At 40.3% G+C, this 26,342-nt stretch overlaps 1 protein-coding gene across 4 annotated transcripts in view; it reads left to right on the top strand.

Moving 5' to 3' along the window:
• cep350 (centrosomal protein 350) overlaps nt 1-26,342 on the top strand; it is a 34,487-nt gene that overhangs the window by 370 nt on the left and 7,775 nt on the right. For 2 of the 4 annotated variants that reach the window (XM_020702772.2, XM_020702773.2), the window contains exons 2-33: nt 2,259-2,347; nt 2,452-2,495; nt 2,575-2,680; nt 2,868-3,033; nt 4,840-5,402; nt 5,555-5,668; nt 6,279-6,392; nt 9,931-10,050; nt 11,420-12,120; nt 12,229-12,347; nt 12,468-13,474; nt 14,218-14,371; nt 14,687-14,826; nt 14,913-15,075; nt 15,982-16,103; nt 16,212-16,375; nt 17,599-17,709; nt 17,796-17,936; nt 18,088-18,218; nt 18,472-18,573; nt 18,650-18,843; nt 19,361-19,581; nt 19,863-20,141; nt 20,229-20,378; nt 20,527-20,687; nt 22,439-22,561; nt 24,006-24,262; nt 24,831-25,027; nt 25,201-25,321; nt 25,754-25,914; nt 26,020-26,141; nt 26,227-26,276. In XM_020702772.2, coding sequence (XP_020558431.1) covers nt 2,272-2,347; nt 2,452-2,495; nt 2,575-2,680; nt 2,868-3,033; nt 4,840-5,402; nt 5,555-5,668; nt 6,279-6,392; nt 9,931-10,050; nt 11,420-12,120; nt 12,229-12,347; nt 12,468-13,474; nt 14,218-14,371; nt 14,687-14,826; nt 14,913-15,075; nt 15,982-16,103; nt 16,212-16,375; nt 17,599-17,709; nt 17,796-17,936; nt 18,088-18,218; nt 18,472-18,573; nt 18,650-18,843; nt 19,361-19,581; nt 19,863-20,141; nt 20,229-20,378; nt 20,527-20,687; nt 22,439-22,561; nt 24,006-24,262; nt 24,831-25,027; nt 25,201-25,321; nt 25,754-25,914; nt 26,020-26,141; nt 26,227-26,276 — 6,394 coding nt within the window. In that variant the 5' untranslated portion in view covers nt 2,259-2,271. Of the gene's footprint in view, nt 1-2,258; nt 2,348-2,451; nt 2,496-2,574; nt 2,681-2,867; nt 3,034-4,839; nt 5,403-5,554; nt 5,669-6,278; nt 6,393-9,930; nt 10,051-11,419; nt 12,121-12,228; nt 12,348-12,467; nt 13,475-14,217; nt 14,372-14,686; nt 14,827-14,912; nt 15,076-15,981; nt 16,104-16,211; nt 16,376-17,598; nt 17,710-17,795; nt 17,937-18,087; nt 18,219-18,471; nt 18,574-18,649; nt 18,844-19,360; nt 19,582-19,862; nt 20,142-20,228; nt 20,379-20,526; nt 20,688-22,438; nt 22,562-24,005; nt 24,263-24,830; nt 25,028-25,200; nt 25,322-25,753; nt 25,915-26,019; nt 26,142-26,226; nt 26,277-26,342 lie in introns of those variants that run through there. The other 2 variants (XM_011474570.3, XM_020702774.2) reach the window with 2 other exon arrangements.

The following is a 26,342-nucleotide window of genomic DNA, read 5'->3' on the forward strand; positions in this document are numbered from 1 at the left end:
ATGTATGATTGTCCTGTCAGCTAACGTAAGCATGAACTTTGAGGAGTTGGCGGCTACGACTAATCCCCGGACCGGAGACATTTCTGAAATATTTAACATTGAAGTCAGCTGTTTTTATTTATATTTTTTATTTAACGATTTGATAGAACATACTGTTGGTCTTGGTTTGAAGACAAAATGTCTAATAAAACCTAAATATTTAACACTTTCCCCCCACTCAGTGACAGTTGATTTAAGTGTTAAGCCGGCATTTCGGTGACAACTTTAGCTTTTTTCCCCCCCGGTTCTTCCCGAACATTTTTGATACTGCCATACGATTTGTATCTTTATAATCTGTCTTTACGCTGTGGGGGTGTGCTTTAGTTTAACACATATCATCAGCTTTTTTTGAACGATAATTCAGTTGTTATGCCATTCAGATTTTGGTGCTTATCGAAAGGTAAAGTGTTTCGAGATGTTTGTGTTACATGAAATATAATGTATAATTGAACAAACTGAATATAATTACTTTTATTACGAGGTGTATGTCGGTACTTGAAACACTTTACATGATTTATTTAAATATTTAATGGTAAAGTAAATCCAAAATACAGTTTTTTATATAGCAATTACATAATTTGTCCATAGGTGGCAGCAGTGAGCCTAGGATGCTGCGTGATAGCAACTTACAACAGTAGCGAAGAAAAGATCTACACGTTTTTGGTTTAAAATCGCTCACAGTTCAAATACAGTGAAGTGCTTTTGTCCACTAATCGGCATCAAAACCTTGTTTTTAAATACTTTAAACTTTCATAATCTTAACGTGGTTGTTTTGTTTTCTTTTAGACTATTTTTGCTTGTAAATGCAATATTTACTAAATCAAATGTTTGACATTTACCATAATAGGAAACTGATGGTATGTTTTCTCTTACGAGTCTACTAAGGTAATTTCCAAACTATGGAAGTGTTTTGAACATTTCTCATGAGCCATGCTAATCAACTATTAGAATACCTTCCTTCTTGGGGAAACTTCCTTAATCTACAGATAGTTTAGAAATACATACCAGTACCTTTTTCTCTCTAATTGCACAATTACTTCTGGATTTTCTTCTGTTTTGAGTTTACAAACAGATTTGTAATGCTTTATGTAGAAGTTGCTGATTTACTGTCTGCACTCTTTGTTAGAGTGGATGATAAAAAAAAAGTCAGTGTTGAGTTCAGATCGCCAACTTTGAAAAAGACTTCAATCAAATCAAATCAGCCTTTATTTATATAGCACTTTTACAACAACACATGTCACTCAAAGTGCTGTGCATAAAATACAATAAAATTTAAAAAACAAGATGACAAGACAAACAGTGACGAACCCCCCACCACCCACCCACACACACAGACACACCATGATAAAAAGAGTGATAAAATGATGGAATGTAGAGACCTGGCTTCGTCCTGAAGCTTGTTTCTTGTTTCTATTTTGTAAATGCTTTTTCTTCCAGAGCCGTGTGTGCACTTGGATAAAAGCACACATGGAGTCTGAAATGTGTCTGTAGAGATTCTCAGTCATAAACGTGTTATCACAGGGATAGCTTCTTGAAGAAGCTACTTGGATGTGCGATGTCTTTTAAATTGCCTTAAAAGTCCAGTTTCTCCAAAGAACAAAGCAAGAAAGAACAGCTACCGGTGTCTGAAATGAATGCCCACAACACAAGGGGTTTAAATACAGAATGGTGTGAAAAAAACTCCATTTTGAACATGCAAATTTATATCTTAAATCTTTTTATCAGGTATGGGGCTCGATACACACATAAAAGGAGTTGAACTGATATCTTTTGGACTCTGTAAAAGCAGTTTACAGATAACAGTGGCATATGACGAGCTTCACTGGTGCTTTAAACATTGTCTGCTGTGTAACTTGTGCTTCAATGAGAAGAATGTTCTGCAGTGGAACCAGTTTTGAATGCTTCCTTGGTAACACGCTTACATATTTGTCATGTGTGTAATGCCACAGATTAACACCTGTTACATTGTATGTACTCAAATGACCCTGCATGAGAGACTTTGACCGATGCTAAGCATTCACATCCAAATCATGTTGTTGTTGTTATTTAAATAATTTTGGCATTGGCTTAAAGGGCTTGTTGCAGTTTTCTTCAATGTGGGTCAACTGTTTGCTTTTGCATAACATCCTTTTGTACTGTGAACTATTGAACATAAGGTATACTAACACAAAAAATGTACACATTTGTTGTCACATTGTTTACCTTAATACTGGTTACAGGTGAAAGGGAGAAATGAGGAGGGGCAGGAAGACTGATGGGCCTCCGAAAAGCTTAACTCAGCTGTTTACTGATAACAATATCACCACAGGTAGGGGTATTAAAAATGCACTTAACCCCCATATTTTAAATTTGTTTGTTTTAATTTAAACTCTTAAAATAATTCTCACTTCGTTTGTGATTTTTTAAAATCAGAATTAACAACTGCATGGAGAGGTTTGGCTCAGTCCAAAGCTGGTGTGAGTACACAGGAACAGATTTGTGTTTAAATATGTCACCATTTCACATCATAAAAAATGAAATATTCCTTCTTTGCAGCTTAGACGCATAGAAAACCACATCGAAGCCTCTTCTGGAAGTGGTGTTCTTCTGGACTCTATAGCTGTTTCCCCAAAGAGGAAATCTCCAAGAAAAGTAAACAGTGGTGAGTTGCACCAAAGTGTACAACTAAAAGCATTTAATGCTTGAATGATGCTTTGTTTGATGTTTCTTGCTTTTTGCATGTCAGAAATATTAAATTACATCACCCCCCCCCCCTTTATTTTTAAAGATGCTTCACAAGAGGTTTGAGTTTTTTAATGACATTATAAATCTGTTCTTATTTTGTGCAGATGCAGATCAAATCGCTCACCCCGGAGAATCCTCAAAACCCAGAGCGAGGAGTCAGCAGAGCCCAGCAAAGAGCAGCTCACGCAGCCCTTTGAGAAATGCCACTCAAGACAGCAATGTGCGAAAGACCAGCAGTGTGGACTTTAAGGAGCCATTGGTTGCAGATAGGTACTTTAGTTACAGTCAAGCACTTTCTAAAACACCATTTGCCACTCTCAGTGAACTGCTACGTGCAAGTCGCAAGATGAACAATACGTAACTTCTTTGGTGCTTATTTAAAGGTTAAATAATTTGTGCCGTAAAAAGAAATGGTTACTAAATAATTTTCATTAATTATCTTTCCTTGCTAGACCTGTAAAAGAACCCCGGTTATTTTTAAGTTCATGTTTTGGACAATACATTCAAAGAAATCAGTTGAAAAATGAACATGTCTGTTTTCATATTTAAAGCATTGGGTGCATTTTGATTACATTATACTGGTTTTGCTTTGATAGAGGAAGTAAACCCAGAGGCTTTGTTTGGAGCTTTATGTGATCTGAAACTGCTGTGAAAAGTCCACTCTGCTACCACTATGATTACTTTGATCTGTCTAAAGCAATGAGACAAACACGGAATGACAGTTATGGTAGAAACTGCCAGAGATGCAGACAGCTTTTTGGAAGTCGAAGGCTCCTCTTCTGTTACCTGGCTGGGCGTTTTCCCCTTAGCAAATAAACTTTCCAAAGTCGTTTTACTCATTTTGCTAGTTCCTGGGTTTTATTTTAGCGGTACGTATCACGTATCACGTGACGGAGAAGAGCGCCTTGGCTGCGTCAAGAGTGACATAGACGGATGGAACAGAGAATCAGAGATTTTTCAAAATAAAACATCTTTCAGATTCTGAAATAAATAAAACAGAGGCATGTAAGTTATTTATTCTTTCTGTGCGGCCCGGTACCAAATGACCCACGAAACGGTACCATCCCGGCGGTTGGGGACTGCTGGTTTAGAGGTATACATCTACTAGGATTGTTTTTAGAAAAGGTGACTATGTATTTATTGGATTTTACTTTAAAGTTAATAGTATACCAAAAACCCTACTCTTGCTGTTCTTGACAGGTGTGCAGTTGTTCGGTCGAGTGCTAACAGACGTCCTGGTACATTTCAAGGCTTAAGGACATCAAAACTACAGCCATAAGGTCCATTTCCTTTAGCCACAATGAGAAGTGGTCTGAAATGCTTGTGACCACATTTCAGCTGCAGTGTGAACCAAATTATTTCCTTAGAGAAATGAAAGGTCTGTCGGCTAATATGACCCGACTCTGATAGCAGGCGTCCAGTTCCAACGGCTGGTTCACTGTGTTACATGTCATGTCTTTGGGATTCCACGTGGTGCTCTGTCAATGTTCAGGGGAGGAAAGGAGGGACACTTTTTATGCTTCTGCTTAGGCCTGCACAATAAATCGCAAATTTATCGTTATCGCGAAATCAAGCTGTGCAATATGCATATCGTGACGTCGTTCACCGTTGAGCACTCTTCTGCGCATCCGGGTCACTTCTGGGTCATTTCACGGTCACACAGGAGATCACAAAAGTTCACATTTAATTGGAAATGTGAACGGCCTTGGAAAAAAAATCGGATTTTTTCAAAAAATCGGAATTGAGCATTAAGCCCTGCAGTGTGAACGTAGCCTTAATGTACCTGGTCCTGATGTTCTAATTGCTTCAGATTATCCACATTTTGGAGAACTACATGTGATTATTATCTGACATTTCCCATTCATTAAAGCCCCAACGATGTTTATCTAGAAGATGCACTTTTACATTGACATATTTAAAGTGGACTTGGTCATTTTACATCTTACATGTTAGGATTTTTCCTTCTTTCTGTTTAATAGGGACACCAAGAAACACAGTCTTAAAATCCACTTATCAGAAATTTAAATGAAAATCTTGATCCTCCTTTTGATCCCATGTAATCCGGTTTGTGTGCAGAGAGCCCATGCCCCCACCACATACCATCTCTCAGCTGGAAACCGGCAATCCTCCATCAGTGCCAGGGTCTTTACAGCCGTCCTCTTTGCCTCACTCAGATTGTGCGCCCAGCCAGCAGACAAACAAACAAGCTGTTAAAGACATGGACGGCACACACTCTTCAGCCCCGGAGAGCGCCGAGGTGCGTTACCTAAATGACCAGCCAGCCCTGGGTGTTCTCAAGAACCAAGAAAGAACTTTCAGAGCAGAATTCAGGAACAGCAAAGAGTCAAGTCCATTAGCTTCCAATCCAGGGTCTTCACGCCAAGGGGAGAGCACTCCTTCCTCGAGCCCCGGCTCGGCCTCCCAGCGTTTGGAGAACCTGAGGCGACATCAGCCAGATGATAAGCTGGAGAAGCTCAAAGAGCGCATTCGAAGGCAGAGGCAACATCTGGAGGAGGCGGCAGAAAGAGAAAAGCTCCAGGGTCGTCTGGAACAGCCTATAGTGACATCTGTGGGGAACAACATGCCCACAGCCAAAGTACGCAAAGTGGCAGTTGCCCCTCCCGCTCCAATATATAAAGGTATTTGGTCTCAAGGATTTTTCTAAAACTTTTACAGCTTTTTCGATTTTGGTTTAAACAATTCATGAATTAACATGGATTTTTAAATAATGCAGATTTGCATTGTGTTGGGAAAAAAAAGTGATGTTGCTAAAACGTTTTATGATTCGCAGGTTTTAACAATGTGGAGACAAAGATTCGGACCCCCGATGGGAAAGTTTTGAAGGAAGAAGAGTTCCACCACCTCAGTAGGGAGATCTACAGAGACCTGTCCCGTCAGTTAGCAGGTAATGTATTTATACATGTGAGGGTTAATGGCCGACCAAGTGTGCATTATCAGAAACTAACACACACCGTGGAAGCCGGGGTCACTAATAGGTTTTAGCTCTCAGACTTTTTCTTTAACTTATCTTGAGTTTAGACTGGTGAGCTTCAATAATTACCTCCAGAAATCTGTTGTTTTTTTTGTCCTAAATTGCTGTAAATGTGATGCATAGCCTTTGGGCTGAAGGGTTGATAGTATTGTGTTGTGCTGTGACTAATAAAATACACAATAAATACACCATATATTTTAGGAAAAAGCTCTTTTAAAGGAAAATGGCTAACATAATTTTACATTAAAAGTGACATAAAACTGAAGCATCCTGGGAAAAAAGGTACAAAGAAGTCAAATGCAAAACAGTTTTACATAAGCATAACTGAGTTTTTGAAAGACAATAACCTTCAGTGACTGCAGACGTGGCGGCTCAATAAACTGTTAAGCAGGTCTTTTTTTTCCCTCTACATATTGTCTAAACCCATAGATGAGCTTTTATTGATTCAAATGAGACAAAGTCTGATCGGTTTGTCGTTTCAAGTCTGTGTGGGTTCATTTTTGTGTTTTTCTTGTGTTCTTAGAGACGACCCGCCAACGGCAGAGGGAACAAAAAGGAGAGAAGTCCAGAGACAGGAAATCGCCCAAACCAGTTAGGAAGGTCCATAGACTCGGTTCTGACTCTGTTTCCAAAGCAGGTAAAGTAACTTAACTCTGTTAGTTTAGTTTAAACAGTTAGTGACAGTAGGCGAGAAAACAAAGGCACACAGAAACTGAGCAAAAGCTTCAGAAAACGTCTCCTTCCATGCAGTTTCATCAGAAACACACGTGACCAGGCCACACAACTATGTTTATGCATGTAGACGTGGAACCTGCTTTCAGAGAGCTTTATAATATAATAGTTGTGTTGATATGTACACATTAATAATTCTTTTATGAACAAATATTTAAATGACAAAACACAGTGTTTTAAATCAAAGTATTTTAACTCAGAATCTTCCTGTATTGAACTAAAATCAACTGACGAGAATGTTATGTAAGAGCTTCTTTGTACACATGATTTGATTATTGTAAGAAGGAAGAACTATATTTGATCTTTAAGCTAATGGCTCCTGTAGAATAGGGCTCTTATTCAAATAATTGAGGCACATAACATCAGAATTAAACAAAAAAATGTCAGATTTGCACATTAGAGACCCATTCTGATTGTCTTTTGTTCTCAGTGGCCTTTCAATTATAATTAAGCAGGTTTTAACCAAAAGAAAAAAAGTTTTTTTCTAGGACATAGATTCTGCAGAGTGGCAGGAGTTCATAGGAAATTTGTGGGTGGGGCCGTTGGTGAGGGGCAACCGCCCCCCTTCCCCTCCCCGTTGCTGGGAGCTCAGAGCAGAGAGCTTGTGGCCCGCCCAGCGTATTTTCCATGTCACAAATAAGCTCTTTTTCCAACAGAATTTTGTTGTCTGCTCTGATTTACAAGAGTTGAATAAAGTAATACAGTGATCCCTTGATTATCGCGGGGGTTACGTTCCAAATAGAACCCGTGATAAGCAAAATCCGTGAAGTAGAAACCTTTATTTTTTTTACAATTATTATACAATGAAATACACTATTATACATTGAAAAGAAAGAACAAACCATTTAACAGGCTAAATCAATTGTTTTTTAACAAATAAAAGTACTTTAGAAACGTTTTTTCAACAAATAACTTCTGTAGTGTGCTGTCAAATAATAATTTCAATCATCGATAAGAACAGAAGGCTTTAAATTGCGGAGATTAGCCCCGCCCACCGCGACCCGAGTGGATTAAACGGAAGAAAATTTAAAATGATTATGAAAAAAATAAAAAAGTACAGTGGGACAGATAGTGACTCCGGTCTTCTTTTTCACTGCTCTTCATACTGAGCCGCTGCATCCTCTGCAGCGTTTTTTCCTTTTGAAGCCCGCGGTGCAGCTGCAGGTGTGATTGTTCGGGAGAGGAACATAGTGATAGGCAGTTGTTGTCGCTCTTTTTTCTTCTTTGCTAAAGATCCTTATACACCGACATGCCACCATCGATTATGTTGGCGAACTGTAATGAACGGCTCATCAAAGGGTCCCATTCTTGAGCTACTCGCTGAGTGACTTTTTAGCCAATCAGAATGCAGAACACAATGCACAATCCAAATCCGTGAAGTAGCGAAACCGTGAAAAGTAAACCGTGATATAGCAAGGGATCACTGTACTCCGAAAAGCAGTTTCTTTATGTCCTCCATCATCAGTAGTAGAGTGGATCTTTAGATAATAATATAGATGCATATGAACAAACTCCTTATGGTTAGTGCAAAATGTAATTGTTGCTGGTTGTTATTTAGTGAAATAGCTGGATCCCTTAAAGGCCCCCAGTGTGGTTACCTAAGAGGCATCACCCACAGAAACCAGCATTGCTCTCTGGTTCTGACTGAAGTTTATCTCTAAATGTCTGACAGAGTTTGCTAAACTCGCATACAAACCAAACTCGTCATTGATTTTTACCTTTGTCATTTTTTTATTGCTGAGTAGACGGCAAAAATAATTCAATTTTTTGAAACCATCTGCCTAAATTCTTTAACCCCTGAATTTATTTCCAGCTATGAAAAGAATGACTTATACTTTTGCTTTCTAGTAAATTCTAAATAAATTAAGGTAATGTCGGAGCAAAAGTGGTTTGATGTGGATTTGCATTCCATTTTACTGCCTAAATTCCTGGGTGTTTCATTAAAAAATCTCGCAGATGACAGTTTAGAAGAATACAAATGTTGGCTTTTGTATTTGAGCGAAATGCTTTGGCTAAGAGGAAAAGTTCTTGTTTTGCAGCTGTACTCTATATAAGAGTCCCATGAACACTTTTATTTACGGTAACTTTCTGGGAAAATAACATGAAACCAAACATCTCCCTTGTTCCATTGTTGTCTAGCAGATGGAGTAAGTGTTCCTTTGCTTTGTTTTCTTCCTTATCTTAATTTTTATATATAATTTTACCTACTTGTGGTTTAAAACTTTATTTAAATTTCAAGTTAGAAGAAGTATTTGTAGGTGTAAGCTTGACATTGTTTTGCTAAACTTATCTTAATAAAGTGCAGTAAATAAAAATGACAGCTTGAAATGCTGATGTTGAAAGATCTTTGGGTTTGGCTCTTGTTCTCACTGACTTCAGTCTTTCTTCTAACTTCTGGCTGGTTTCTGTTTCATGCTGGAACAAAACTATAAATAACCTTCTGAAAGTCTGGCCATTCTCACTGTGCTCAGCCATTTAGCATAAACAGCTGCTTGGTTTGCTGATTGATGGTTTAATTATCAGGAACTTTTCTTCAAAAAATGCACACATGATAAAACTTTGCCTGAAGATTTGATCTAAGTGAGGAAGGAAGACAAGGAAACTATTGTGAATAAAAAAAGAGCTATTTGTTGTTTAGCAAATGAAAGTTTTTGAAAAAACTTGTGTGATCTTAAAATAGTCTGAAAATCCCTTATAACTTTGGTTGGTAATGTTTATCTTAATACTGATGAATCTTTCTCTACCTGACAGTTGACATGAATTTTATGTTTATGAAGTTTATGTTTATGAAGTTAAGTAAAAGAGGCCAAATCTATAATATTCACCATTCAATCTTTATTAAAACACCACAAAAATGATCAAAAAACAATGTGTTTGTTGACCACTCACATGGTATTCCTTTTTATCTGACTAATATAAGGATAAATTAGTATAAATATGTAGATGTCTGCAGGTCAGCAGTTGAAATTTGTTAAACCATCAGTACATCTGTATTCTTACATTTATATATTTGTCCTCACATTGTCTAGTTAAAAAAAAAGAACAAAAATAAAAACCCTTCTTGAAATTACTATTTCAAATTACTATTTAGTGTAATAGTAGTAGGTTTAGGGGCTTTCAACTGGACTTACCATAGTTTTTAAAGTTAGCAGACGTTTCACCTTTTAGCCAAGAGGCTTTGTCAATTCTAAAGAGGTGAAACGTCTTCTAACTTTAAAAACTACGGTAAGTCCAGATGACGGCCCCTAAACCCACTACTATGATGGAATCTACCTGGATGAAGGAGACTCTTCATAGACGTATTTTAGAGTAAGATTTTTTTTAAATTCAGTACATATCTTTGCATAAACTCAACACCCCAGCAAGTCTACATTGAATTAAAATAAATAATAAATAAGGTTGCTTTAAGTTTGTACTTCTTAAGTTTTGTTTCTTTTTTGTAGTAATTAGTCCAGCGTCGTGGCGGGAGGGTCAAAAGCTGGTAAAGATGGTACTGGGTCCAGTTCCCAAGGCGCCCAGAGAAGAGGCCCCCAGCAGTTCAGCTGACAGACGGAGTGGAACAGGTGAGGCTGAGGAATCCACGACCCCTCCCTCCATGGCTGCTCCGCACCATGAGCAGCCATACAAGCGTGTAGAGATGCAGAAGGAAAATATTATGAAAGATAACAGAAACGATTAAAAACAACATTCAAAATTCAACTGAACCTGACAAAGCCTTAGTTTAAGATTTAATCTAAATGTTTAAAATTCTGAGGATACTGTCTTCCTTCCCAGGGACACTATTCAAATACAGAAACTGTCAAAAAGCTTTTTTATAATGAAAAAACAATCTAGATTCAGGTTTGTGTTCTTTAATAGACTTCAGTGCTATTGAAATACAGTGTTTCCTCCTTTATTGTAGGAGATGTCTACAAAAAATACATTGGTGGAATCTGCCAAGTATGATTACAGATGTTTTAAGGCTGTAAACCCCTCACTACACACTTTATATCATTTTCTCAGACGGACACCAACATTTTTACACTTGTAAGTCCAGTGTTATAGAATAAAAACGAAGATCTACGATCAAAGATTTCTGCAGGTGTGTCAGACTGAGCGCGTTCGGTACCGGAGACACGGCACAGAGGACATGGATCGATCTTCAGCCAATCAGTGAACCGGAAAAATAAAAGCACGAAAGACGAATCACGACCTAGCAAAGGACCACTGTATAACATTTTATTTTTGGTTTATGAATATTATTAAAAAATTTAATGTGAGGTACTATGAGTTCTTGTTAATTTAGGGTGCTCAATGATATAGATTAAAGAAACATTGTTTATAATAGTAAATGCACACACTGAAAGACAACAGAGCTCTTCACGTTTTGTTATAAACTCATTCCTCGTTGCTAGCTGCATCTCCAACAGTCACTACTGAGCAGAAGGAATTAAAATGGACTGTTTTTAGGTTTGAATGCACAGTGTGACTTGATCTTCACAGACAGACTCCAATGCAATGTGCATCTACTGCGGATAAGAGCAGAGAAATGCAATGAAGCTGACTGCAGACGTGTCTGGAATAGATACTGCACTGAAATCATATGTTTAAAGCCTAAGAAAGTCTCCACAGCAAGCCTTTCCCCGGCACCGTCTAAATCCTCCTGGGGTTAAGTAGAGATGTCAGTTTTCTTATTTAGTGGAATCATAGCTGTCATAGGATCAATTGATCTCCACCCCGAGCTGTGACAGAGGGTGTTTTCTGCCGTTATTACCCGAGAAAGAGAGACTTTGAGAATTGTATTAACTCTGTACCCTTGTTCTTTAATTCTAAATGTAGATGCTTCGTGAATACAGAGGCACTCTACTGGTGGAAAGGTTGTTAAAGCAGACGGTGTTTCCATCTGGTTCCTTTTTTTTCTCTAACCATGGTCTTGTCTGGCTTGTTCACCAGCTTCCCGTCATCACTCTGAGGCACATTTAGAACCAAGAAGGAGCTCTCCCCAAAACAGCACACAACACCCACAAAGAGGACATCAAACTAAACCCAGGACCCAGGAGGAAACTCTGGACGGGACGCCTCTGGGTGTGAACACTAGCCTGTTGTCAGCTGACATCCAGGGCATACTTGATGATCTCCAGCTGGATTGCAAAGCTTCAGAGAAGGAACAGAGAGCACGTAAAAGCTCCCGAGGTAGAACTAGCAACAGGAGAGGGGGACTATCTCAAACAAGGACACCCGTTTCTGCCTGGGGTGCTCCTGTTGCAGCAAATCCCTGCCCGAGGACGAGCCGCAGCGCCAGCCCTGTTACACGACGGCCAGACAGCACCAGCATCACTGACAGAGGCCACAAGAAGCGGCATTATGACGCAGATGCAGTTCGACAGTATATTGCACGACAGCAAGACGAGAGGAAGAAGCGACAGGCGGCGCAGAAAAGGGCACAAATGGAGGAAGCGGAGAGAAAAAATCAGAGGTTGAAGGCGCTGTACGAAAAGCAAAGAGAAGTGGCTAAAACGCTTTCAGCTGAGGCATCTGTGGCTCCTGTTCAAAAGCGATTACAGGAGACCTACACCAAACTGATGCTGGAGGAGGCTCAGCTGGGAGAGGAGGCCTCACAAGATGATCGCTCCACTCAAATGGGATTGGAAAGGGTGCATGGTTATATTTATTAAACACATTGAAGAGATTCATAAAGTAACATGTACATAATTGGATTGCTTAGAAAACACAATTTGCTTGAACAGATGATTGTTTTACAGATGCCCATGTACCAGCCTTCAGGAGAGTCTGACAAGGAGAACAAAAGACTAGAAGCTCTACAGAGCCCCTCAAGCAGTGATAAGTCTTTAAATGATTTACCACCACCTCGTTTATTTAGGTATTTCAATCCTCACCTTTCCTAAAACAATCTTTTGTTCACAAGTTTGACTTTTTTACCTAAATAATTCTGATTTTAATAGTGAAGGTTGTTTGGATTTTTTCATTTCATTTTTTTCAGGAATGATCTTGAGGCAGGAGTTTCCACTTTCCCTCAACCAGACCCTTTAAATGCGGCAGTTCAACGTGTGACTGGTCCCGACAGCCACGCCCCCACTGCTTCAAACGAGCATCTCCTCTCTCAGCTTTTAAGGCTGGAGGCCGCAGTAGCTGCTAGTAACATGAAGCACACCACACCGCCAGCCGCAGCAGCCTCTTCCACCAAATCGCCGTCCAAAATGTCACGCATTGAAGCCTTGAAGGCCACGGCAGCTTCCCTCTCCAGTCGTATTGAAAGTGAAGCACGGAAGCTTGCCGGGCAGGGGATCAACTACGGCGCCACGACTTCATTAGATGTTGATGCCATTTTGGCCCCCGGAACTTCTAATGTGGAATTTCGGGGCTGGAAAGGAACGGTTCCTTACTCTTCAGAGAACCCCGCATCTCCGAGGACCCAGAGGATTTTATCAAGCCCAGGTCATAGGTCGTACAGTGACAACGTTCTTCCAGGAGTTGGGAATCTGCATGACTTTAGGGAAAATAAAGAAATAACCCACAATGGTTTGACAAATGTGCACAGACGTTCTCCTGATGTAGAAGAGTCAGCCTTTAACAGTTGCATACAAAAAAAGAGGAGAACCGTTGGTGGTCTGGAAATGGAGGAAAGAACAAACAATGTAGGACCTCAAACTGCATCTAACAACCAGGAGATTCCAACAAATGTTCATGATTCCAGTGCCGGCTCCATCAGTGAGGGGCCTCTTCTAAGTGAAGGGAGTTTTTCTGACGAGGAAATTTTCCCTCCGCGACACCCCAGCAGGAATGTGCCCAAACCCGACTATCTGAAGGCAGCAGACCACTATGCCGGTCAGAAAAGGGGAAACCAGCGGCTGCTGGAGTTTCAAAGAGAGGCGGCCATGAGCTCTGCCCTGAGCCCGCCACAACGGGAGAGCAGCAATGCACACTGGGAAGAGCTGAACAAAGGCAGCCCTCTAAGTGTCATCAACATTTTCACCAGAAATCTTCAAGGTCGGTAAACAACATTATAAATCCTGCAGTAACGGTCTTAAGAGATTATGGTTTTGACTCGAACATTGGAAACATTGTTTTCAAGCAGCAAACCTTTCATGAGCCTAGAAAGGGTTTAAATGCCACATTACAGATATTTTATAAGTCAAAATCTAAGGATTTGTGACAGTTTTATATCTGGCCGTGCCCATTTTCCAGAACACGTACCTTCTCATGGAACTTATCACACAATTCTTTTATTATTTAGTGTTTTTTTATGTTTTAGCGCTAAGTTTTTATAAACCTAGCGTTTTTTTTCCCTGAGGAACCAGGAAAAAAAACATTTTCACGTTTAAGGGCTCACATTTGAAAAGAAGCAACTGTCAAGAAAACAGCATCTTACCCATATAGCTTATATAATCTATTTTCTGCTGAGACCCCAGCATTTCTTTAAGCAATCTCAACAGCAGTGAATATATTTTAGCTTTTTTGAAGGAGTATATCCAGTTTCTAAAAATAAATGTTGTGCTTTTGTAGCCTTTTCCAACAAAGAGCCCCATAGGTGCTCAGATAAAAGGTTTCCTGCCCACATTGAAATATCATGTTGACCCTGAATGATCATCTGGCACTATTCTTGTTTGTTTATGAAGCATAACTAAGGAATTCCAGTGCTTAAAACAAACATAAATGCAAAAATCTGAAACTTCAACCATTGATCATGAATTATTTTAAAGTCTGGTGTTTTTCCCCACTTTACTTTGCAGTGAACGAGAGGAATGTGGAGCCAAAGTCTCCCCACGCCAGTCCTTTGCATTCTGATAACGGCCGTGGAAGTCCTGCAGTTTATGAAGAGGACTTTGTTTCATCGCAAAGCAGCAAAGCCAGTGACCAGATGAAGAGAGTATCCAACTCATCCAGGTCTGTAAACAGGAGAAGAGAAACACATCTGTGCTACGACCACTGGGGGGCGTTTAAGCCTAAAAAAAGAGCTTTGGGAGGATTTTATGCACTTACAGAATAGCCAGAGTAAATCCTGGATTCTCTTCAATTTAGCAGGTTTTTTCAGTCTGACCACAAATAAGCTCTTGCCATTCTTGCCTAAATAATTTCAGTTCTGCAACTAATATGGTTACTTTTGATTTCCTTTTGCTTTAGTTTTTGGTAAGAAGGATCCATTTACCCCTCTGTGTTGGTATTTGTTCAACCCGGCCTGTCTGTCTTCCCTGCTGTTAGCACAAAGAACCACTTAGATGAGCTGATGAGAAGATACCCGTATGACAGAGGTGTGGGAGGTTCTGCTGCCCACTCCCCCCATCGCTCCTCCGGTTCAGCATCTGCCTCTTCACCTTCAAGGCAGCCGACCAAGCAAAGAAGTGAGAACTCCATCTTCATTAAAAGCCATCTTTGTTTTTATCCCAATAAAGTCGTCTCAGTCTGTAAAAGCATACGTTGTGTGCAGGAATGGTGTCAGATCAGAGTGACAACACTCTGGTAGGAGAGCAGAGGAGCTGGTGCTCCACGCCATCAGAGGCATCTGACGCAAGAAAAAGAGGTTCTGCTGACTCCCAGAGAGTCCCATCTCAGGACACTTTCGGGGGAGGTAACGGCCCCTCCCCAGAAAGGTGAGATACAGTGGAGTCTGTTATCATGATTTATTCACTTTAAAACTGCTAAGCACACATTGATACCTGTGCACGGGCTTCAGTCATGTGACCTTCTGTTTTTTTACACCCCCAAATGTTTGAACAGCTGTGCTGCAGTGAGATAAAAAAGCAGAATACAGTAGACGTTTGTTTAACTGGATTTACCGGGGTAGTTTCAGAGGAAAGTCAGCTTTGCCCCCCAACCCGGGTCTTCTGCCAAAGGAAAATTGTTCTCCTTTTTAATCTCAGTGTAAAGTAGTGACATCTGATCCCAAATAGTATTCTGCAGTCCAGGTGGCAGATTCTTTGGATTCTGTGGTGTCGGTGTCCAACATTAGACAGGAATCCTGCTGCTGTCAGTGCAGGCTGCCCTACTTTGTTGGTAGAATGGGAATGACCTTAAAGTTTAAGGGTTTAGATCTGTTTTTTACAGATCTTTATAATCTAGAGAAATGTCCTGTTGAAACTCTATAAATGTAACTTGCTCTGGGTTCTTATCTATTAATTAGATGCATTTTAAAGTCAAATGTAAATGTCCCTAAATGAAGCAGACTTTGATTTTATACCGTGGTCTGAGTGTCCTCCTGTCACCACGAGGAGAAGGTATAAGCTGTAATCACGGAGTTCCTCACTACAGTGAAGGTCTGCCTTCATAAAGAAGGTTTCACATGAAGTTGTCTCAGGTTTCAAAGGTCACGCCCTCATTCACTTTGCATGCACTGACACAACCAATAACGGGGCGTTCATATGCTGCTTCACCTTTTTGAAATGTTACCTTTTATGCAACAGCTTATTTTAGTCAACTCTTCTTTGGACTGTCACACAAATCTCTTTTTGTAGTTAATATTAGTTTGTCCTGATGTTTTATGTCTGTGCTTTTTGTAGGTCTTCTTATTCCGGCTCTCCAAATTCCTCCTCTCAACTCGGGTTGGACTCCTCAAACGAAGCAGCAGAACGCGGACGTCTGCCTGCAGACCATTCAAAGCTGGGACCCTCTGTATCAAATGGTAAGACGGAGCTGGCAAACCCCACATCTATAAGTTACTAAGCCTATTGTGTTCTTGTTTGCTTTTCATCAAACCCCTTTGGACTGATGCATTGCGTTTCTCTTGTAGGTGATCTCCAGTACTCGCCTGCTGTTCTGCAGCAGCGTATGGCAGCGGAGCTCCAGTACTTGGAGTCCATGCAGAATTCAATCCTGCAGCTGGGGGATGTGGAGCGGCTGATGGGCGTGTCCATGGCACAACAGGAAAGCGCGTCATTGGCCCAAATGTTAAAGGTAAAATGAAGCATTTTACTGAGTAGGATACAGATGTGCAATCTATCAAAAATCTGTCGTCTTCAATGAACACAGTAGCAACATCACACATGTCTGCTTGAGCGCATAAATGTTTTGCTCCTTCATCGTCATACATTACTTTTTTCATCTTCACATTTAATCTACACATTTATCCTACTTGAAGTTATGATTAAAATGATTTGTTTTTGTGAATTAAGAACATTTTTCTATAGCATTTATTTTTATTTTCCTCAAATAATTTATGCTACAGTAATCCCCCCCGTATTCGCGGGGGTTACCCCCCCCCCCCCCCCCCCCCCCGCAAATAACGAAAATCCGCGAATAATTGACGCTGTTTTAAAACTCCCAGAGCTTCTGCAGAGTCAGAACCTTTTTCTGCCGTTTGGGTTCATTTCCAGAAGCTGGAGATGATGCAGGGCGTTTGGACGGCATCTTAAACGCGTAAACAATACTTGACAGTAAAGTGCAGAGTGAATCGTTTTTAAAAATTTGCGGAATGAGCGCTGTTCTGCGCCTCACGCTTGTGACGTCACGTCATCTGCGGCCACCCGTGAATGGGCGGGGCGCGAATATTAAACCGCGAATGGGCGGGGGATTACTGCATTTGAAAAGAAATGATTCCTCTCATCAAATTAAAGACATAAATGACCGAGATGATTAATAATAAAGGTGATACATTTGCATGTAAATTAAATGACAGTCATAGTGAGAGGAGCAGCTCTGTGGCCTGTTTTTATTTAACTTTAATGAAACGAAGTTGTTTTGAATGATAATTAAGAATTGTTTAAATTAATTAACCACTAGCTTCACATTTTTATTACTTCATGATTTTCATGCATATTAAATCCTATTCTTATCTTTTAATAGCTTTTATACATTTTTCTACCATATTTATGAGCGACTGTTTTTTTGGTGATGTTTATGACCGAGCAGCAATAAATTCTATATTTTTGGTCAGATTGCTATTTCATCATGTCAGATAACTCCATGTTTAAACACATCCGTGTATGTTTCTTATTGTAAAGGCTGCTGACAATTGTGTTTGGCCTAATTTTATTTTTGGTGTCATGTAAATTTGTTCATGTTGTTACTTTATTATGTTTATGATGAAAATGACTGCAAATATACAACATCTACTGAGTTTCTCGTGCTAGCTGAATACCTTAAATTCGCTGTTGTGTGATCTAAATTCCACCCAACAGGTGAAACAGCAGCGTCATGAACGGGAACTTTATGAGTTGAAGATCAAAGCAGAACGAGAAGCTCTAGAGGCAAAACTACAACTGGAAGAAAACAGACAACAAGTGGCCAGGGTGAAGAGCGCAGAACATTATTAGCTACACATGCAGACTGGTGTTTATGCTGCCGTGTGTAAATGTCTGTGCTTGGTTCTGTTCAGGCACATATAGAACTGCAGGAAAGCTTGGCAGCATCTCAGAAAGAAGCTTTGGAAGGCCTCCAGGAATCAACGTCTAAGATGATGAGCCAACAGGCTGAGGCAGCACAGCACACAGCGGATGCTGCTCGAAACATTAAGGAGGTTAGCCGTGACCTCTACCCTCTGCCTGTGTCTTCATTTTACAGCACATTGGGATTCCGTAGCCTACAGGAAACAAATATATGTAAAAAAAACAACTTTTCTCTATAAAGCAAAGTCAACTTCCCCTTCAACTGGTGTCTTTGTCTTCCAGATGGCTGAACTGGCCCGCTCTCAGATAGTGGGAACTTTAAACCCTCCTCCTGTTGCTGTGGGGTCAGACCAGCAGGATCAACAGAGAACCTCCCACTGTAAAAAGCAAGAAGACAAGAGTGACTGTGACAGGTACAGACTATTGTTTTTCTGTGTTAAATGGCTAGATGGGCACCACTTTTGTCTTTAAATATAAAATGTTAAGTCCTAAGTCAGTGTTTATATGTAGTAGACATGCTGCAGGTATGATTGTTGCTGGAAAGGTCCTCAAAAAGTAAATGAAGATGTCTTATTGTGTGCTATGATGAGGACATCCACCTTTACTGACATTAACTTTGAGGACACTGATGCCTGTAAATGTTCCAGAATCTTCTACCTCTTTTAGTTTTCAGAGTGAGGTGTTGAGCAGGAGGAGCGGGTCTGAGGTTCCCCTGTCTTCAATGAACAGTCTCAGTCATTCGGACTCTTTCAGAGGAACTCATCTCAGGTATTTAAAGCCCACTGTGACCTGGCTCTGTAGAGCAAGGACACGCTGAACTCTCCTTTGTTTGTCACTTAACCAGGGGAGCGACCTCGAGCAGCAGTCGCCGTAGTTCATCACGCCACAGAGAGGCGACAAAGACGGAGACGGGGAGACAGATGACTGCGGGAGCTGACAGGGAGGATGCAGCCAATAGCTCGATTGAGGAAAACATTCCTGGAGCCACAAATGACTCCCTCTCCAGTGGCAGCATTCCTTCTGCGGGGGACGAAAGAGGTAGTTGGTGGAAGCAGAGAGCCCAGCTGGAATGTCCTTCCTGACTGCAGGAAATGAAAGATTATTGTCATTTCAACACTTTCAAATGTTCAAAACATGTACCAGAGCTGAATGTGTAAACAAGAAGACACACAATATTTTCATTTAACTTCAGATAAATAATTAGAAATCTATCCCTAACACTTAAAGCTAAGATGAATTTTAGTTTGTATGCCAATCAAAGCGAAGGGAATTGGAATTGCAGCGTTTAATCATGATCACTGAAACCCCACTCCCTTGATTTGTGTGAAGTTGAGAAGAAAGTGTGCTGTTGTCTTTTTCTGGTCGTTTCGACATCCACGATCATTAATCTTTCATCGTGTAGAAAGATTCTGTTGTTAATCCTATTTCAATGTCAGTGAACACAAAATTACATTTATTGCATCTTAAATAAGGCCCAAATGTATTTATCTCTTATGTTGACCAGAGTTTTGTTAGTTTAAAGGTTATTGTGTACTTATTGTCTGTTGCGTCTTAGCGGACAGTACATCAGTCGCCACGGAGTACTCGCTTAAGTTTGACGAGCCCATGACAGAAGACGAGATAGAGGAGCGCTCCTTTCGTTCCGTGTTGCCGTCGGAGTCGCATCGCCGGGGAACTATTGAGAAAAAATCCCATCACCTGGATGAGTGGGAGGATGATGGAGGAAGTCACAATGCGACCCTGGTCTCAGGGACGGCGTCGCACAACACTCTCAAGGTGAGCTGACGCACAACGAAAGTACCTGAAGGGGGATTGGAGCAAAGTTTTTACCTTTTTGTTATTGAGCGTTTGCTTGCTTTTCATTATTGAAGATATGCCTCATTAAAGTAGCTTTTTACGTTTTTTAACATACATTTACATTTACTTTAGATTTGTTTTGCCTTGCTTAACAAATCTGAGATGATTATTGTGGTAATATTGGTCTATATAAGTAAAATTGAATGGAATGAAGTCACTCTCATTATTTTTTTTCTATCATTCTTTCTTTTCTCCTGTAGACCCCAGATGTGCACATCACCTTTTCTGGTGGGCAGGACAGTTTCTCTCAGTTCACCATGGACATGGTGCGTCAGTACATGAAGGACGAGGAGGTCAGACTCCAACATCAGAGCTCTTTGCTGCATCTCCGCCAGAAAGCTCTCAAGGAGAAGACCAAAACGGAGCTGGCCTGGCTGGAGCTTCAGAAAAAGAGACTCAGGGACAAAGGAGAAGATGATAAAATGCCCCCCATCAGGAAAAAGCAACGAGGACTTCTAATGAAGCTGCAACAAGAGCAGGTGCTTTGGCAGGAAAATAAAGACATTCCAAATGGTTTAATCTTTGGGTTGTGCTGTAACATCCAACGCTCTCTCTGATTGGTCCAGGCTGAGATCAAGCGGCTCCAGGAGGCCAACAGGGCAGCCAGGAAAGAAAGGCAGTTGTTGCTGAAACAGCAGCAGGAGATCGAACGAATGAGAAATTCAACACTCCGACTAAAAGAACGTCTGAAATGTGCAGAGTGGAAAGGTCAACCTGTGAGTCTTGCAGTTCTACTGATATAATCCCACTAAAGTAGTTGACCTGCTTTCTGTTGCACATATCAACGTTTATAATGAAGCAAACATGGACCAGAGTCAACTAGGTTGTGTGACTTGTTGGCTGTTTTCATCATTTGCTCCTCAGGAGAGTCCAATACTAGAACATCTAGACTCTGAGGCGGCCTCCTCCAACGTGAGCCTGGCAGCAGACGCCCGCAGCCCGTCTCCTTCACATTCAGTGTCTGGAAGTGAGACCAGCAGCATCATGCAGAAGCTGAAGAAAATGCGTTCTCACACCGATGAAAAGTAATGAGCCTTTTATCAATTTATCTGTTAAAGTTTACTAGTAAATTACAACTCATCTTCATTTCTTTATGTCGATATAAATACATTTAAAACATATGCTTCTTTAAATGCTCTCTTTACTGTAACATTTAGTTAAAGTAAGACTTTTTCCTGTGTTTTTGGAGCTTTGCTTCATTCATTTCATGACAGCTTCATGCTTCTCAGCACTCAGAGACATTTTAAACTTGCATGGTCGTTAGAGCGAAGCTGAATTCCAGCGGGACGCTGATGCTGTGTTCTGGGATTGCACTGAAAACCCTACAATGTCTGTTTTTTTGGGTCACTTACATAGAATTGTTAAACACCAAACTTTAGCTTAAACTGATTTGTTGAAAATAATCTAAAATAAACCTAAGATCGTTTAATCCTTTAGATTTCTAAATCAAATCAAACTTTATTCCTAATGCACTTTTCATAAAACAGGTATGACACAAAGTGCTTTACAGGCTTAAAACAATTACAAATAAAATGATAAAAGCACAGAAGGCCCCCAAACCTCCCAACCCCCGACATGTTTAATGAAACATAAAATGACATATGAATAAAACTTAACATTCATTCATTCATTCATTTTCTATGCCGCTTTATCCCTTTCGGGGTCACGGGGCTGCCGGAGCCTATCCCGGCCACTTGTGGGCGAAGGCAGGGGGGACACCCTGAACAAGTCGCCAGTTTGTTGCAGGGTAGAATGTCCTCACTCACACACCCATTCACTCCCGCACTCACACCTATGGTCAATTTTGAGTTGCCAATTAACCTATGAAGCATGTTTTTGGATGGTGGGAGGAAGACCCCGGAGACCCCGGAGAGAACCCACGCATGCACGGGGAGAACATGCAAACTCCACACAGAAAAGTCCCCCATTGATGTTGTGTTTTTCATGTCCCCCAGCCGGGACTTGAACCGGGGGCCTTCTTGCTGTGAGGCAAGAGCGCTAACCACTGCGCCACCGTGCAGCCCTAGAAAACTTAACATAGAAATAAAAGTCAAAGTGGTGGAAATGCATTTTTGTTCCTGATTGGTCGAATTAAAGTTGTAAAATCTCTTCTAAGAATTAAAAAATAAAAAATAAATAAAGTTTCTTACTATTGACATCATGACATTTCTAAAAGCTGTTTGTTCTGTCTGTTTCCTGCTGGCTCATCAAACACAGAGAAGTTTTTCAATTCACTAAAAATAAAAGTGGACAAATGCAAATGGAAGTATTTTTATGCCAAAGGGGGGGGCTCACAGTGTTCAGAAGTCAGTACAGTTTAACTGTAATGTCATCAGAATTTATCATAAAAATGATCTAAAAATATCAAACAAAATGCCAAAAAAACAAAACAAAACTGCAAAACCCAAAAAAATAAATGGATTCTCATCTTTAAAAAATAATCTTTTTGCCTATTAGCATTTCAGGGATCACTCTTGTTAATGCATCTGCTTCTTCATTGTTAATAAGAAAAAATGTTTTTTTTATTTTTTTATTTAGTAATGTGTCTGCTTCAGCCGCTGTCTCTTTCTCTAACTTTATTTTGCAACATGAACAAAGGTTTTCCTCACAGCAGCCTGACAAATGGATTTTTAGGGTGGAATAAAGTTATTTTCTCATATCTTTCTCCTTTTTCTCTACTTGTCTGTTCCCCCTCTGCATATTTTGTTTTTGTTGCATCATCTACGTGTGTGTTTGTGCGACTCTTGTCACTTTGCGTGGTGCTTGTGTGTTGTAGACACAGCTCTCCTGTCCACCTCTTCTTCTCTGTGTTCACGGCCCAAAACTGGGCTTCCCTCAGTGTCTGTCTTCCCACCCTGCACCCTAAAATCCAGCTTTTTATCTACAAGCAGTTGATCAGGTACTGTACGGAGCTCCTAATGCACCATCATGGATCATGCTTGTTCTCCTTTCCACTGGACTGGCACTGGGGGGTTTAGAGGGGCTACACTGGCGAATGATGACTTGTGTTTGGTACTTTTGTTTATTTTAAAAACTACACCGATTTGAGTTTGTGTGGGAATGGAGTTATAATCAAAGTATGTGAGGTGACCAAGGAAAGTGTTTCACTGAAATAAGCTAACCTTATGACAAATTCAGCTAAAAATGAAGCAAGCATTAAAGCTCATTTTAGCATTTTGCTTCAAAATAATTGTTACCTCCACAGATTTGTGTTTACAACAAATTGATTCTGTATTCCAGTACATCTAACGTAATCCCAGTCAAAGGTTATGGTTATTTAACAGAAACCTTCCTTGTTGGACGATCATTTCCAACTCCAAGCTGGTATTTCACTAATGGCTTTTCTTCAGTTTCTCCTCCTGGAATTAATGAAAGAAGTTTGCTGACTAACTTTTCAGTTGCATTATGGCCTTTAGTCCCATTTCCAACGTTTTCAAGACTACACTCAGGCAATTAAGTGAAAGGATTTTGCAGAGAACAGAGCAAAGACAGAGAGGCCTATCTCTTTAATGAGCTCAGTAAATCTCAGCCAACTACTCTGTTATGTAACCGTTGCATAGTATGGGATAATAAGTACAGATGGCTATTGGTGGTAATTGTGTTTTTAGAGGGCACTGGGAAAAAAAACAGTTTCTTTCTGGAGTTTCTGGGCTGTCATCAGTTTACATTAGGTCAAGAGAAAGGTCCCTAAATGAGATTAAAGCTAAATATTACTGCACTGTAATGGCACCAGAGCTGTGGGAGATAACATTACTAAACACCTGACTGCCTTTTATTTTTATAGGCATCTACAGAGATATGCATAAGTGAGCCAGCCGTGAAGCTAAAACCTTTACATTATTATGCTTCCTGTAAATCACATGACCCTTGTTTGTTGGGAATCACAGTGAGTTGGAAGGATTGGGTCAAACTGGCACTGGTTTATTCATTTATTTGTGCTCTTTTTAACCCCTTTAAATGTTTTTTTTATTGTGCCTCTGAGTCTGATGCATGAATCCTCAGTTATTTTACTGCTCCCCTTTTCTCCTGACTGATATTCCATCACATTCCCATTGAAGGGTACTTTTATGGAATAATATTGTCTGCATGAATTGAATGGGTTTGCTTTAGTGTGGGCTGGACAAACACTGAAGGTGAGTCTTCAGTAGCTTGTCTTGCTGATTTCAAAGGTCTGTTTTATCCCGGTGTTTGATGCCCTTTTTTATTTTCTTTCTCTCCTGCCACCTCTTATTTGCCCTTTTTTTCTATTTTTGACATGTCTGCAACCCTATTTCTTTCTAAATCCCTTGTTTTAAAACATTGTCCTTATATTTTATGTTTGTTTTGCTCGTCCACATCTGCAGATTCTTGACCAAGCGAGAGCAGCAGCTGATGCAAAGGCGTCACCATGCCGAAGAGCTGCTGCAGTGGAAACAGAGGTTGGACCAGGAGGAGGCAGAGGTCCGAAGGATGGAGAAAGAAGCGCTGGCGGTTTGGGAACAGAAGCGACTTTTGGAAAAAGATCTGAAGAAGTCAGAGGTTGAAGAAGAGGAAATCCCTGAAACCGCTTCTCAGCCTGATTCCCCCCAAGGCCCAGAGCCTCAAACTGATGTTCATAAAGGTGAGGCAGAGGAATCATCTACATTGAGTGAAGCTGCTACATACATGTAGTTTCATTAAAGTTATAGGTTTATTTGATCAGCACTTATGTATGTTTGCCGTTCTTTTGATCGTATTTTATTGGCACATGTTAAGTTAAAAACCTTCATGGGCCCCATGGCAGTCCATAAAGCTTTTGTGCATCGTCATGTGTCTCACATGGGGGAACAGGTCTTTTATTAAAGCGTCAACATACCTGCACCAACTTCAAATCTATCCGTTTCTTCTAAGGTTTTTGCTGCATGTCAAACAAAAAGGCACAACATTTCAGATTTCAAAAAAATGGTATAGTTTCTGTAAAGCCCTCAAAGTAAAGTCCCCTCATTGTGCTACTTATAAGAACAGTGACAAATAATGCAACTACAAGCAAATCCCACAAAGATAAAGAAAAGCTTGTTTTGGAGGGTTTTTATTCTTAAAAAGTGAGATTTCAAGAAAATGATTAAAGCTTACAGTTTAGACTTAGACGATAATTGTTCATTTAATAAACCCAAATGTCAGCAAACATGGATTTTGTTGATATTTTCCAGGATTTAACAGGGAAGGAGACAGTTCAACAACAGTTGACTCCATAGTACACACAGAGGGAACGTGGACCCAGAAACCAGGAAGTCCGTCTTCAACGTTTCCTGTTTCAGACCTAAAAACACCTTTGACCTCAGCGCAGAGCAGCCCTGCAAATGACTCACAAGACTTCACCTCAGCCTCACGTCTTCATAGTAGACAGGTATGGCTTTTTGTTGAGTTTCATTGGTCCACCTGCTCATTTCTGACTCTACCTTTTTCATAACCCGACAACTCGCTGCGTTTGTTTTCTGAGCAAGCTCTCTGTCCTGAAGGCCGCTCACAGAAGTCATCTTGTTTTTTCTTCTCGTTCTTCCTCCTGTTTGATCGCTGTAGTCTTCCCCACACAAAGGCTGCCACAGCCCTGCTGCTTCTCCTACAATCACTCCACGTCTCCCCCAGACAGCCAGTGAGGTTTTCACTCAGCCCCCTGACTCCTCCAGGCCCACTCAGTCTGGTGAGTCCCCCTTCAAGACCACATCCACAGTTTGGAAAAGCTGAGCGTAAAGCTTTTATAGTTTGACTTTGGTATTGGTGCAACATGGCAGTCAGCATCATAGACTCACTGCATCATGTTGTGAGACACAGAACAGTTCATGGATCCAAACCGGCCTCAGGTGGTCCTTTGAGACATAAACACTTGATAAAGTGAATATTTTCTGCTGCTTTGGTATTGGAGCAGTACATGTTTGAATGCATGATTCTCCCAAACTCTGAACTTTGTTCATTATGTTTAGATAGGTTTATTTTACACCAGAACAAGTAAAGAAATGTAAAGTAATCTTCAAAGTAATGTGTTTTTCAAGGGTTAAATGTAGGATTAGTGGATCATAAATGTAGTGTTTGTTTATGGCTCTAACTGCGAGGCTTCGTCCATATTTTCCTATAGACAACATTTCCGACCAGAGCGACATCGAGAGCCGGATCAAAGCCCTGAAGGAGGAGCTCAGAAAACAAAAGCTTATGGCCTTCCAGCTGAAGAAAGAGCAGAAGAAACGTCACATAGAACGGCTGAAGGCAGAGGAAGCAAGTTTGTTAAAACAACTAGAGGTAAATGTGTTTAAACGCTTTGGGTTACTATTTCCAGTGTCTCTCTAACAGATACTCAAAATCCAGAATGAATGTTTTAACTGTGAATTTCTAAATTCCTATTAGACTTACAACAACTTCATTGAGAAAACAAAGGCAGAACTAAGCAAAGAGTCTGATTCAACCCCTGAGATCAAAGATTCAAACTCCAATTTAGAGGCATCATCTGCTAAACCACCTTCCTGCAGGTAAAGAAAAGATGATAGACGTTTAATCTGACAAATATTAAAAGAAAAAAACACAAATGACTAAATCTAAATTCTTCCATTTTAGGCCAGAAACGGGCAAAAGCTCTGAAGGAATCAATGAATCAGAAGATCACAGTAAGATTTTTAATAGTTTTTCAGATTGTCCATTAATTATTCTGTTTCTATCTGTCATCTAATTGC

Source organism: Oryzias latipes, chromosome 4 (assembly GCF_002234675.1).
Source record: "Oryzias latipes chromosome 4, ASM223467v1".
Classification (NCBI taxonomy): Eukaryota; Metazoa; Chordata; class Actinopteri; order Beloniformes; family Adrianichthyidae; genus Oryzias; species Oryzias latipes.